Raw genomic sequence first — 15,408 nt, 5'->3', positions numbered from 1 at the left:
TGGAGTAATGGAGGATTAAATGGACCTAAAATGGTTCGAGCACTTGTCTTGCATTGAGTCATGGTTCCAGTGTTTGGTTCGATAATGGCACTTTTTTTTATTCCCTTTCCTAAAGCTGCTGAAGTGGACCTGGAGTGATTTTTTTCATTCTTTCAAAAGATTGTTTCCCCCCCCCACTGAAGTTCCACAATATCACAAGGAGATGTTTGTTTTCAAGAGAGGCAGATTGATATAAAGCAACACTCGATCGACCAGGTGTTGCTGTTACTGTCAAATCACCTAAGAAGACTAATCTGAGGACATTTTGTAAAAAAAAAAAAAAAAAAAGGATGACACTGATCACAGATAAATTGTCTTTAACACTGCAAGAATGTCAAAATGTAAAGGTTTTGCAAAAAAAAAACCCAAAAAACTCAGCACTCCATTCACTTCTATACACTCTCCTAGAAGTGAAAAGCACAGCTCATCTTCTATCAGTTGAATACAACTTCAAATGTCAGAGAGGTGCTTAATCTTTGTAGACTGCTAATTTTTTTCCCCCTGTCCATTAACAGGAACAGTACAGGGAGGTCAACTTAGATTAGAACAGTTTTTTTCTTATCTATGATAAAAAAAATCCTGCTTGTTTGTCTGTCTGTGTAATCACCACGATCATAGATTGTCTAATTATGAAAAACGTTACAAAGAAACTCATTACAACAAAATCTTTCTCCCAATTTTCAACATTTGTTTTGCTTGAGTGAAAATTGGGTTCAGAAGAGATGTCTTTCCATATTCTAAATTTATTTAAACTGCATTCGATTTGTAGTAGTTACTTTAAAATGTACCAATTAGTGAAGGTCGTTAGAAGACGAACTTTAACGAGGCAAAAAAAGAGAGAAATGTTCAGCAGCTTGGTCTCTCTCTATTTTCTGAACAGCTAAGACAATAAAAGCTGCCCTCTCTATGTAATTAGTACCATTAAAATACACTTAAACACAGCACAAGTATTACAATATCGAACTTTTTAATGTAAATTTTCCTTTTCTGAGGAGGAGAGCATTCCTCCTTCCACCTCATTCTAAGTGAATGTCAGGGAAAAGGATGCACGTTAAAGCCGATTATGCAGAGGAAATTACATTTCCATACCGAGCACTGGTTGCATATTTGTACCTGAGAGCTCTTTCCATCTGTTCCCTTCAGGGATGGAAATGCTATCAGGTCTGACCAACTTGTTTTTTTAATGGTTTAATCATTCCTCACACACATAAGTGAAAATTGAAGTCACTTATGGGACAGTTTAACTTGTTATTGTCGAAACAGTTTCCATCTTCAGCATCATTGACATTTGCACCACAGAATGTAGAGAACTGGGGGAAAAAAAGCACATGTAGGTCATAGCAGATTTTTCTAACAACACTTGTTAAATAATAAAAACACATTTAGTCGTATTATATCAAATAATCCTGAGTTGTGAGCAGTCAGTTTTAAAATCTGTCTGTCTGCCTGCCAAACCTGTAAATGCATAATGTAGAGTCCAGATAGTGCTTGCACTCCCATTTATCTGATTATGTAAATCTGGCGGTAATTCACCTCGATTTCATGCCCTCTGTGGCCTGGCATAATCTCGGCCCGATGACTGTGGCTCAGTCTGGGCTCAGTGCCAGGCAGCAGACTGACAAGGCCTCCGTGGCGTGTTGACATGCTCATTATGACAACTGCATATTGATGTTTTCCAGCTGTTTGTAGCTTTTAGCAGTGTCCGGCCCAGTGAAAATCATTAGTGTGTACACGCAGAGTTTGATTTTTAAGAAGTCAACATTTTCTGCTCATCTCAGACACCGATTTAGGCCACATCAGTTAAAAACACTCTGCACTGTAGCTATCGCTGTTCAGTTTCTTTTCCACTGCCTACAGCATTCTGGTTTTGCATACATTTGGGTGCGTGTTTAGCCAGCGTCTCTTCCTCGTCGCACAAACAAATTTTAATTAGGTTTTAGTGACCTGTGCTCTCTTTTCTGAGGCAGAACAGGATAAAGAACACAGAGAGAGCGATAGATTTTAAGTTTGAGACATATGTTTGAATGTGTGTAACCATTACGATCTGTCCAGATGGCTGAGAAGATGCATACCGAACAAAAATATCTGGACGCAGCATGTAATGTTTTATTAAATTCTGTTTGTTCTTTTTAACATCGGGGGATAAGAATTTGTTGTTCCAGCGCACGGCATCGCTGCAACAAAGTGGATGCCATGAAACAAGCAGGCACGCACTGTATTGGAAATGATAATGCGCGGATTGTGAGTGGAGACCAGATGTTTTATAAGTCTGTGAGTTTTTTGAGGCAAAATCTGCAACAAATAAGTGCTTATCTTAACTGACATTTTCGGGGACAGGATCATGCAGTCGGTCACGTAAACCAAGAGCATCATTTGTTAGATTGCCTCTCGTACCATGCTGTCTTAAACTATTCCCTTGATGACGAATGGTGGAGTCGTGGGCATTCAAGTGTCAAGGTGACAAACATGTCAACAGCCTGTTCTCCTCTTTCTTTTGTCATCTGTGGCATCGAGTCATTTCAATAAGGCTGCCATTTAAAGGTGGCCCTTTATAGTCAAAGGAGATTCTGTGTCCCAGTCACTCTATATGATTACTTTCTATAAAGTCTAATTTGAACAGGGTGTGAATTAACGCTGTGGTTGAAAACTGCTTCAGTGTGTAGTAGGCTTTAATTTTCAGAAAAAATTCTGAAGGTAAAAAAAGTTACTTTCACTCCCATCCCAAGTGTTACCGTCAACAACAGAAATAAAGTGGACTAAGACATTATAAGGTTTCTTCTTTCCAGACAGACAATCTGTAAGATAAACTCTTATCAATGTTGTGTTCTTGGTGTCACAATGATTTCTTTACAGTTCTTGACAAAAAAAAGAACTTCTGCGTTAACTGCCGACTTAATAGAACAATAGCTTGATAGGATTTTAAAGAGCTCACGTGATGTTTAGACATTTTCCATCTTCAAATGAAAGCTTTAAATGAACAATGCATTAATTATCTTTTTCTAATTTTATCTTTCACGATCTCGCTATCGCCAGCTAACCTGATGTACCTCTCTTTGTCTCTGTTTGTGTTGGTTTGTGTGTTTTTAGTACCGAAAGACGGCCTGAAGAGCCAGGCAGTTTTTGATGAGATCCGGATGACATATATAAAGGAGCTGGGGAAAGCGATCGTCAAGAGAGAGGAGAACGCTAGTCAGAACTGGCAGCGTTTCTACCAGCTAACTAAGCTACTGGACTCCATGCAGGAGGTTAGAAACACACACACACTCTCTGTAACACATGTTAAATGCCTTATGTTTTTGGTCTTCTTTGTTCCATGTAAGGTTTTTTACAGTCAGGTCAATAAATATTTGGACATTGACACTATTTTCACTATTTTGGCTTTTTGGATTTGAAAGGAAACAGTCAAGATGTGCTTTAGGTGCACATTTTCAGCTTTAATTTGAAGGCCTTTAGATCCCAATTGGGTGAACATTGGAGGAATTGCAGCACATTTTATATGTGCCCTCCACCTTTTTAAGGGACCAAAAGTAATTCTTCCATGGCCAGATGTGTCTTATTCCCTCGTTATGTCATTCAGAAGGAGTCGATACAGGTATAAAGTTAATTTCAAATGGCATTTGTGTTTGGAAGCTTGTGAGGTCAACTCTCAACATGAAATCCAAAGCGCTGTCACCATCAGTGAAGCAAGCCATCATTAGAGGTATACCTTCCCTAAGAGGGCCAAATCAAACAGATACCTCAGATCATCTGTTCCCTCAGCTGCAGGGTTTCTAAATGAGCTTTAGACTAGTGTCCTTGCACTGTAGGCTACCTATATGGTCATGGTAACTCACCTGATGACATGTTTCTATGTATTGTACTGTACTGTTTTTACGGTAAGAATTTTGTTGTTGACTGCTGTTGCAAATCAAATTGCCCAAATTGGGACAATAAAGACTTTCTAATCTAATTAGGCTGAAAAATCTAAACAAACCCATGATTAATTTTGAGTTCATTGTGGTGGTGTACAGAGCCGAAATACTAAACATTTAGTTTGTGTCCAAATATTTATGGACCTGACTGTATATGAGTGCATTTACATGAAGTTTGAAGTTTACATTGTGAAGTATCCCGCTTGCGTATGGAAACATCATGTCCCAATTTCAGAAACCTGGATAGTCCCTTATCCTGGTTTTGAGAAATTATGCTAGCTAGAGTCAACCATGATGTTGTACACGTACCAACGACTACCTGCGCAGGCCTGGCTTCAGACAAGTGATGTAACCGGCACTTGTGCTGCCGATTCCTGTGGTTTCATGAGCGGTTTAACCGGTTCACAGAGCTGTTAAGAGGATGCCCTACTTGTATAGAAATTCTCTCTCCTCTCTGAGTCACTGCACACTATCACGATCGCCATTTCCCACCAGTCACGCCTGCGTATCTTCCATCAACCGCTTCCTTTATCCTGCATGCTGACAGTAACAGTCTGACAGCATTTAAAGCGGAGTGAAGAGTTAAATATTTCCTGTCGCTATCGTCTCTCAGTGCTGACAGTAAGGTAGAAAAGTCAAATTTGCAAAGTGATGTTGCATTTTAATGCTGCTAAATGTGCTATAGGCTAAAATGGCTTCATTTTTAATAGCCACTGTTAAAGGAAATTGAAGTTACATCGACAGTTTTTGTTGTAAACGTTAAAGAGCCTGCGCAGATAAAATGCAGTGATTAGTAACTGGGACACTAGTGTTTATCATGTCTATAAAGATATGAATAATGCTTCCTTTAATATCTTCTTCACAACATCCTGGCTTTTTATTTCACATCTTATGGTTCAAGTATCTTCAATCGATTGGTGTTCAGCTGAGTTGCCTGCATTTATGCCGCTGTAAAGCCTTGTTATTGTACAAGTAAAGACCTCCTGCATATAGACCTGAGGCTGCTTTAAAGATAATCCTGCAAATTGAAACCAGCTTTACGATATGCAGTGTTTCTAATCTCCCTGTGTCTCTGCTCCTCTGGGTGTCTCGTCCAGATGGTCGAGGGTCTTCTGCAGATCTGCTTCTACACCTTTGTGAATAAAACCCTCAGTGTGGAATTCCCAGAGATGCTGGCAGAGATCATCACCAACCAGTTACCAAAATTCAAAGATGGGAGTGTCAAGCCTCTGCTGTTTCATCAGAAATGACTGCCTTAAACTGTGAATCAATGCCTTAAAAATCCTGCCCTGCACATGTACCTCTCTGGGGCCCCAAGCATTTGCTTATCCTGCCTCTCCCTCATCACTCTGATTCAATTCCTCCGTTTTTCCTGGGACCCCTCTAAGAATTCTGCCACACCCCTCCTTCCCCTCAGGCCTCAGCCTTTCAGCCTAATCTCGGAGCACAATACCTGTGGCCTCTAGCCCCCTATTCCAGTCGTAGGTTTGCAAAACTTCAGTAGGAAATCCTACTGCCAACTCGTAGCCCTTCCTCTTGGCTCGCCAAGAAGAATTTGGCCTCTGAATGTCTCTCCAGCAGGATGCATTTTAGGTAGTTTTTCCAGGCCCCTCACCTTCTCCTTCATCCACCCATGGCCCTCAGATTTCTAATGCTTTCTTATGACGGCCATCTGCCTCTTACTCTCTGCTGTCTCCAGAGTTTAACTGCAGTTTTCACTGAGAAGCCAACAAACAGCCCCCCCCCCTCAACATGACACCTAATATGCTTTAGAACTTGCCAGGATTATCGGTTCAAGCCTCGAGTCCCTCTGCTCACCTGTCCAGCTTCTCTCCATTTGCCGCCTCCCAGCTTCACTGCACAGAGAATGTTCACTTTTTGGGGTTTCCAGAGGAATGTCGGTGATGACGAGGATAAAGAAAAACACACACAGAAATATTGGAAACATACAGGAAAGAACCTCATTTTTCTTCTGGACCCAAGGACAGTAAGGACGAACTGTTTGCTTTTGTGAATCAGCTATTGCTTTGGAAATTACTCGAATCTGATTTATATACCAGTGGAAGAAAAAAACAACGACAAAACAATCAAAAAAAATATTCTGTAGTTATGTTATGCAGACACACCTTTCTGACCACAGAAGCAGAAGTCACACTTGTACACTTTCTCAGACACACACACACACAAAGCATAAGCAGACAAACGTTCGCTCAGCCAAATGTTTACACAGGATGTATCTGAGGGAAAACCAGTGCCTTTTAGTTTTCAAGCTTTTCATAGCCATCCTCTCAAAACCTTTGTATTTGCATAACAATCTGATGTTGACAACTTTCTACATATTTTAGCTGTTTTAGTTTCTCCACGCTGGCAATTTCTGTTTTCTTTCCAAGCTGCCATTTTTGGTGTTTTTAATGTGGGGAGCTCTCTCTCTCTCTCTCTCTCTCTCTCTCTCTCTCTCTTTGTTCCAATATCCAGATGTGCATGATAGGAAGACAGCCTATGGTACAGTTTAGAAAGTACGAGAGCAGCATGAAATGTAAGAATTCTTATATTTTTTAAGTCTTGCAAAGTTTGATAATCCGCTCAAAAAACAAACAAACAAAAAAAAAAGAAAATCATCAAGAAAAGTCCCAAAACACATTTTGTGTGTTGCTCTTTTAACCATTTAAAGTATATTTGATATATATACTGTATCTCCTAATCAGTGTTGAATTACATGGACACCACTGGAATTGAAACACACATTGAGTGTTTTGGATTGTTTGGAGTTTGATTGAATTAAACATTAGGATTTAAATCATAGGAATAATCAGCAATTGTGGAATCTGATAATTGGAATGGTGAATGTTTACGAACTTTAGTGATTTATTCCGATGCAAATGCACAAAGGGGGTATTTCTTTTTAATCACATTTGAAAAACACATCCAAGGTGTCAGAAGAAAAATACCCATAATGATTCAAGTAAACTGTTCTTTCACTGCGTTCATATTGATATTAAAGTTTAGCCAATGGCTTCACACAGATATTTTCAAAATGTGACTTCATGGGGAGTTCCACTTGGAGTGACTTACCAAGCCAGACTCCCTCTCCTCATTTCAGAAATGACATACAGGCCACACATGAATGGAAATAATTTCTTGTTTTGCATTGGAACCTAACAAGAGTACTGGGATTAAGGATGGTTAGGTTTGTAGATCAGACAAGTGACAGCTGACTCAGTCTGCAATCTTCAGACATAATCAATCTACCCATGTACTCTTGGTAGGAAAACCAAGGGCAAAGGAGAATAAAAAGTATTGCTTCACTCAAGATACCATTTTAGATGGAATATACCCTTTAATGAGTTTCACTTCTGCTTGCACAAACAGGATCATGAAAGGTGGAGTATGCGATTTTACACCATTACACACATTCTGTTTCTATGCTTAAAAAAAGTTGTTTGGTCACAGCTTTGGCTCTGTAAATGAGAAAGAAAGTGGCTTAAAGTGATCTACACAATGATATTTGAGCATGTCTTGTCCATGTTTATGCACAAGAGAGGTGGGAAAAATGGGCTGTAGGAACAAGACGGACAGTAAATTGAGTACATGCTAATTTGCAAAATTTTAACAATCTTTCTCCAGAATCGCAGACTCCACCTTTAAGTCGATGAGCTCAACATGGCTAAAAAGATAAAGAAAAATATAAATATACAGTATATATTTGTTTTGTATGTTAAATGTGAAAATAGATCCACTCTTGATGGAACCTCTATTTTCATCTCTAAAGTTAGAATATTGTTAAAAGAAGCTGCAGTTTAGTCCAAATTATTTGCAAATCGAAGCTCAGGCTATGAGTGATTTACATCACTTGGATGTGTTCCACTAGTGCCAAATGTAATAGTACGTTTATACGTGTTTTTTTTTTCCTGGAGATGTGAAAGAATACTTATTCAGTTCTGATCTGACATTACGTAGTTGTTGTAATTTTGCAGGGTGCTCATTTATGAGAAGAATCTTCAGTGTCACACCTACACCAGCTTAAAAGTACTGATTGTTATCATGCGGGTCTGTGTATGACCGACTTTTTTTTTTTTTTTTTTTTTTGGAGATCCACCAAAATGATATTGTATTTTTGAAATTGCAAAGTAAGCCGTAACCTCTGCTGATGTCAAACAGGTGTTGGTCAGCATTTGTAATGTGAAAACATGTTCATACCAGCTTATGTGATGGCCAAAGCTAAACGCATTTACAGCGCAGTTGCACATCGGCTTTCGTGTAAACACAGTGCCCCCCCCGTCTCTCCTCTCCCTCCCCAACCACCTCCTGTAGCAGTTGTACTTTTTTCCTCATTGCTTCTTGTCGCTTTCTGCCAGGCCTCTCTGCCTAAAATGTCGACAGTATAGATTTTCAGCTGTTTGCTCTGAGTAGTTCTCATCCCTCCGCAGCGCATAACTCTGAATGCCAGTTAATAGACCAGGTAGCAGGTTGCCATAGAGACCGGTCATTTGTATGTTACTTACAGCTAACAACAAAATAGACTCTCGAAGCACACAAGCCACTATTCAATAAGAGCCATCTTTTTTTTTTCTTTTTTAAAATCAGCCATTCTGCTAAAGGGTGGACACTTGCAGCAGGGTTGTTTCATTCACGGTGCAGACTTTCACCTCCATCCGCTAAACGCAGTCTTGTGGCCTTGTGGCTGTACGGAGCACGAGCTCGACGCTGCTCGTGTCACTGTGTGTGTCAGTTATTCTGGGGAAGATTCGACTAAACTTGCATATTTGCTTGGGTAACCTGCATCCAGTATTACAGTTGTTCACTGATGGCGGCGTGTCAGAAAACCAGCTTTAACGTGTAGATGTAATCATAGCCCTGCTCATTTCTAAGCGACTATAGATGTACATAGCAACGCTGACATATCCCGTGCAATGTAAAAAAAAAAGTCTATTATTATAAAAATATTTTTTGACATAACCTGTATACTCGTATACACTTTGTTTCTCTTTTACCTTTCAACTACATGTTCGACTAAAGGCCTTGCGAAAGGGAGACAGAGAGCCATAGAAATAAGATTTCAAATCAGGAAATAGATGTACCCTTAACAAATATCAATGCTTTTGGAGATTGATCTATTGTAAAAAAAAATAAATAAATAAATATAACAATATTTTCTGTGATTTTGAATACATCAGCTTGATCCTCTTTGATATGACTAATTTTACTCAATCATTTTTGTACATTGAACGAGTCAAGAAAGTAAATATTTTTCTGTTTGTTGGTTTGTGTTCGATAAAGGTAGGCGTGTTGCATACATTAGGAAATGTTAAACATGGTTGTCTTGTGAAATAAATGTAAAGTCTACATGAAAAGTCACTGTGTTTTTAAAAATGATAAGGAAATGGGGGAGGGATGGAAGGTGAGAAAGACTGGAGGAGATTTTTGAGTTCTAGAAAAGTGACCAAAGCAGAGGAGAAAAAAAATTAAAAGAAGTACTCAAGCAGTTACATTTTGAGTAGCACTTACTATCTGACTTCTAGTACTTCTTGTTTTATTTTAAAGATGTCTTTTGTAAAGGTCTAGGCTTTGGATCCCATGTATTTTGCTGTGAGGATTTACTGGTCACTTTAAAAATAGAAAACAAACAAAAAAAAGATGAATCTCTGTGTGAAAGCAAATTTACCAGAGCCTGACGGAATTGCACTACCCTCATATTGGTTGATATAGTCTATTTTGTATAAAATACATGCAAATATCATGTTTAAAGATTAAGGGCAGATCATGTTTCACTGGTATATATGGCTATGGCTTTCACTGAAGTCTGTTTTGTTCGTATTTCAGTTATGTAAATGTAATCCAATGTAAAAGAAACAAAAACAACAAAAAATATAAAATGTTTGTTTCAAAAAAAAATAGTTTGTATTACTTCTGTATTACACCTCCTCTGTAGTCAGTGTCGATATTTTCACCTATTTGATTAAATGTTGAATTAAGTTATGTGTTGTTCTCTGCCTTTGGGTTTGGCATTGTGTCAGATGATGTTTTTGTCATCGCTGGTTGAAAGTGGAAATTGGAAGAACTGATTTCTCTTTAGTTTAAACATCTTACACAATAAAGTTTCCTGTTTTTCAACACTTAGCTACAGTGGGTTTGTGTTTTTCTGTCAGACTGACGTTATTGAATATGACTTTGAAATGCCAGTGTTGTCATTTTTTTTGTAACCATGTACTCAAGGTATAACAAATTTCTTTGTCAGAGTTGAAAATGAATCACTCTTGTCTCTGTGTTAAGAAGGAAGACAAAACTCGGGAGGTGGGGAGGCTAGTTTAGCATGAAGAGTGGGAAACAACGATCAAAAGCTCATTTTTAACATCTCTGAGGCTTGCTAAACAAAATAGAGAGAGCAATTATCAGCCTGGCAGATGCAGCCTCCTTTCTCTGTCTGTTGTCTCTGTGGTTTTAGAAATTTGTTTGAAATTTGTCTAGCAGGGACTGCAAAAAACTGTACAGGACAAGAAATACAAGCCGTTGCCACAAACCAGGGAATTAGTAACTAAGCTATGCTAGCAGCTAGCTGCGACGTTAGAAGGAAGCAACAAATTAACCTGAAACAGAATCTAGTAGTCAAGGTAAAATAATTAATAAAGCTTTAAAATATGGACCTTAGTGGGCAATAAAAGTGATAGTATAGTGAAAGTTTAAGAAAATAGAGAACAACAGGGCCGCTAACTTGTGACCAGACCTTAGAGTGAGATTTGGTTTGTGTGGGATGCTGACAGGGGGTGTGGGGGCCCTCCCTCAGAAAATTTTGAAAATTATTGATCCTATTTCCTGCATTCTGGTGTAATTTAAGAACATTTTGCCTGTTAAAATCTTATTATAGAGATAACATTAAGGGACAATTAAAAAAAAAACAGTGAGCTTAAAAAAACAAAAAACAGTGAGCTTTAAAAAAAACAGAGCAAGGACAGGCAGTACTGAAAATGGTTCTTCATGTCAAATATGGATGAAAGTTCTGTGGCTGGATGTGCACAGTACATTTCAGTATTTTCCATAAGTATATGCATAATTAAAATAACTCCAGCACTTTGTAACATTTGTCTTGGAGGATTTTAATGCACACACTCAACAGCCTCAAGTTGACCACATCAGCCAAATAAACAATAAAAAGTGCTGAAGCAAAAACAAAACGTATCTTCATAAGTTCAAACGAAATACAACAAAAAGATCAAACTAACTTTGCTGTCCGGGTGCATTTAGGTGCACTTTGACAACGAAGTTGCATTCAGGAGCGTCGGAAATCGGACTATCAGTAATGTAAATTTCCAACGAAAATTTTGGGGGGCACACGGGGTGCCCGATCAGATCACTGGGTGGGGGGGTGGGCACTGCCCCACGGAAGATCTGCTACTGCCCGGGCCTGACCATAGACATATATGTATATGTCTATGGGCCTGACAGCTGCACAATGACTGGGGAGCGTGTAGGATGGATTTTCACAAACCTGACGTTCTCTGGAGTAAAAGCGCGAACTGGATTTCCCCAAAGGTTACATATTCCCGTGACAGCAAAGTGGACCTTTTTTTTTTTTTTTTTTTTTTTTTTTTGCCCGTGTGATATTTGGAGTGTGGCATGAGAGCATGTGAAGGGACTGAGTTGCGTGTGTCTCACGGCCAAAGCATGAGAGTTGGCAGCCCTGGAAGAATGACGAAAGTGCAGAAGACAAGCTGATCAATCTCAGTGGATCCCACATAAACAGAGGAGAGCATCCTTATTTCATCACTCCTGTTTCTGTTCTATGTATTCAGTTATAGTCACCCTTATTAATGATGGAGCCTAGCTATAAATAACAGGTTCCTGCTATCATATGCTGTCAAAACATGACATGAAATGCATATCAGTTCCACATCAGTTATTGGTCTTTCTTCAATACCAGTAATTGGCATCGGTATCAGAAAAAAAAACAACGTATCAGTCGATCCTTAAAAAGAACCATAGGCCTGTTCAATATGGGCTAAACAGGACATGTTTTTGTTTTCTGGCTTCACTAAACCGAGCAACCGCAATCACGCCAACCAGTCTCTCAAGGATTTTTGTCAACTCTATAAGTCAACCCAGGGTTTCTGAATTTAGCAATGACTGCATTCATGGGATGCTGTCACAAGCATGCTCGCTGTTCTGTTTGGCGCTCAAGGTTGTACATAAATTTGTCTCCAGGGTCGGCCTGTCAGCGCTGAGTTCTACCATGACACCCTGAGCCATCTGAGGGCGAACATTCACCGCAAATGACCTGAAGTTTGGAGCCATTGTGCCAACATGCGCCCACTCACTGTGTGTTGAAAAAGTGTACATTTGTCAGTGGCACCAACAGTACCATTGCTCTCAAGCCTACATGCTTTTCAGATTTGTCTCGCCGAGTCGTCTGCCTCTTCCCAAAAGTCATTTCAAGTTGAAAGGTCACCATTTTGATGCGGTGAAGGAGACCGAGCGCTCACCTGTGATTACAGAGTATTGTATGAGCACTGGGAGCAGTGTATATACACACAGGACTAGTTCAAAGAGGCTAGCAGAGAAATTTTGATTGGGTTTCTGCTTTGATAGGTCCACTTTCAGAAGCTTTTTATCACACCTTGTATTATTATTCTGCCCCGCGACTGAATCCAAAAGAAAAAGCAAAGCAGCATCTGTTGAACATTTATCTTTAATTCTGCACAATCTTTCACCAAAACATCTGAAAGAATATTTAAGGCTGTAGATAGACTTAAATGATACAAAAATCCGGGCAACAAAGATGAAATAAAGGAATTAAGTTAGTATGCTAAAAATACAAAATATAAATTTTATACTTTAAAAAAATTATACCTTATCAAATGCTGTATATTTATTTACAATGTCAATAAAACACCTCAAAAAGAATACAGTTTAGGATTTTGCCTTTATGAAAGTCTCATAAATAAGAAGTTTAGATATGAACAAAGTAGTCTCATTTCACATTTAGTTGTTTTTTTCAAACTCTACCATTTGATTTTTCTGTTGAAATGCTTAAATGTTTTTTTTAACTTCCTGCTGTGAAAGAAATTACAACTTTCAGAAAAAGGTATTACAAATGTTCACCAAGTGGTTTAAAAGAAAAAGTTCAGCTTTTACACAGGAAATGAAACTCATTGGAGCCCCAAAGCAGACCAGCTTTGATGTACATTTAAGAACAATCCTGAAAAATGAATGATGCCTTTTTCCTTCAAATGTTGAGCTTCTCTAAAAAAACACACCTGCATTTCATTTACTTATGAATGAGAGTCTTGGCTGTAAAATCCCGTTCCAAATGTCTCTTCAGATAATTACATTATTAGCACCGCCTTTGTAATTCTATATAAAATCCGAATAAGATCCACCTGGTGGGTGGTGCTGAAAATGACGCACACGACTGTGCCATACTTTGATTTTATTTTCCTCACGCTGTGCTGCTAAGATGAACACATCTATAGTAAAGCAATCGACTGAATCCACAATATAGATACAACCAGAAAAAGACAGAGTTGTATGTGATTATAACTCCAAGTGTGGATTGAAATAGTGCAAACATGACTCAGCACTCCTTACAGAGTGAGGACTCACAGCTGGGCTTGTTTTAACCATCAGGATTCAGTCCATACTCCTACACTGCATTGTAAACCACCAATCTGCTTGTGGAGCTTCTTTGGAATTTTTCACATTTTCTTCTGCGGGCTCCGCAGGGAGAAGCATTATAAATAAGAAGAAACCCAACGCTGACCTTTTGGCGAACTGTTTCTGAGGCAACCTCACCCTGTGCTGATCTGCCCTGAGGCTTCTGCTTAACTGGAGCTCTGAAACATTAGCCAGGTTCAGTCTTGTCCCAGGGAATTACCGGACTGCCGTGGCAAGTGCTCACAAACACATTTATAGCCACATAGCCAAACCCAATCATTTCAATCAGCTCTAAAAGCTCCAGCTTTCCAATGGGATTAGCAATCAGCCCAACAATGAGGAGGTGAACCAGCAAGTCCAAAGCTGAAGGCCACTTGCCTTTTATTATGTTCCCTGTCATCAACTCTGCTGGCAGATCTCTCTTTTTCTGCCTGATTAAAAAGAGGAGATGTTGAAGCAGTGGCAGTGCAGTTCAAAAACAGAAAGCAGGAGCTAAAAAAAAAACAAAGAAAAAAAACATAACCCTCACAGCTCAAAAAGATCAACTCATTTACAGGGTATTCTCTCCAATCTCCACCCGCAGTCCTCCCGTTGTCTTTCACACACACAAGCACTCACACACATTATCCAGGTTCATTTCCATATCATTTTCACCAGGACTTCGGAAGCCAACCACACAAATCTAATAAAAGCCGGTCTTATCTTCTTTTCTCCCCCCCCCCCCAGTGCAATTCAGTGTCTCTCCCCAGTCCGTTCTGCTTCGTTCCTGTGTCATATCCATTTGACATGATTCTGCTTGGTCCAGTTTCAGTTCCCAGTCTCGTCACCTCATCAACAATAGTCCAGTCCGTTATAATAGAAAATTTAATGGAGTATGCTGAGTTTTGTGCAGTTTTGCGTCGGTTCTGTTCAGTCCAGTTTGGTCTAATCCCATCCAGAATGGTCCAGGTCAAGTTTCTTTGTGGATTGGAGCTATAAGAACTCCACATAGTTTTCTGGTATCAGTCCTGTTCGGCCATCCAGAGTCCCTTCCAACCAACCAGGCTCCCTCGAAGCATGAACTAGAGAGAAAGAATGACACACTGATTTTGTTGAAATATTTTAAGATGAAGGGAAAAAAATATTCTTGTACATGTGGACACAATTACATGTGAGTGGAGATGGGGGATTAGAAGACAGATGCAAACGTGTGATAAGAAAATTTAACAATTCCACACAATCCTCACTGAGTGTTTTGTGTCTAAATATTTTTAACAGGTACCTCTGCTAATTAGTGCTTAATGCAGTTTGTTTTTTGATACTATGGACTTGATGGCTGTCTATGTTTTGTACCTACATTCAGCAGACAAGAAGCAGTATCAGGATATAGTTTATTTCTGGCCACCTCAAGAAGTCCAGCACTGCTCTCCGGCAACTTCTAAAGGTTCCAATTACGTCTCAGCAAATGCTGTTATGTTTCTCAGCTAGCCAACAATCTTTGTGTGTTATTTGACCCTGGGAAGGCGATATACAACAGTGTTCATCAGAGATTATCACAGCTGCCTCCTACAAAGCTGATGAAAGTGGAGAGCCAAAGCAATGATGTTGTGGGCCTTAAAACCAAAGCAGTAGGCCAATCAGTAATTTGAAAATAGAAATGACTATTTTTGCAGGAATTATTTTAATGATGGTAAGTTAATACGAAAGAAAAATGTTTGCATGTATAACATTAACTAAAACACATGACTCTGTTCATTAATATTTCTCCACTGTTGCTGCTGATATCGACTGATTTCGATTCCAAGGCGCACATGTTCCAACATCTTTCTCATAA

The 15,408-nt window shown here is 39.2% G+C and overlaps 2 protein-coding genes across 2 annotated transcripts in view; one reads left to right on the top strand and one right to left on the bottom strand.

The window, feature by feature from the left end:
• LOC110966808 (glucocorticoid receptor-like) overlaps positions 1-10,067 on the top strand; it is an 86,571-nt gene extending 76,504 nt beyond the window's left edge. Inside the window, 2 exon segments of the mRNA XM_051937728.1 lie at positions 3,127-3,284; positions 5,048-10,067. Of these exon segments, the coding sequence (XP_051793688.1) occupies positions 3,127-3,284; positions 5,048-5,200 (311 nt within the window). The 3' untranslated portion in view covers positions 5,201-10,067.
• A 2,545-nt stretch (positions 10,068-12,612) lies between these two features.
• Positions 12,613-15,408, bottom strand: part of LOC110953468 (rho GTPase-activating protein 26) — a 92,751-nt gene continuing 89,955 nt past the window's right edge. The window contains 1 exon segment of the mRNA XM_051937886.1: positions 12,613-14,656. Within this exon segment, the coding sequence (XP_051793846.1) occupies positions 14,568-14,656 (89 nt within the window). The 3' untranslated portion in view covers positions 12,613-14,567.

Source organism: Acanthochromis polyacanthus, chromosome 17 (genome assembly GCF_021347895.1).
Source record: "Acanthochromis polyacanthus isolate Apoly-LR-REF ecotype Palm Island chromosome 17, KAUST_Apoly_ChrSc, whole genome shotgun sequence".
NCBI classification, from domain to species: Eukaryota; Metazoa; Chordata; class Actinopteri; family Pomacentridae; genus Acanthochromis; species Acanthochromis polyacanthus.
This window is presented reverse-complemented; position numbering and strand designations above follow the sequence as displayed.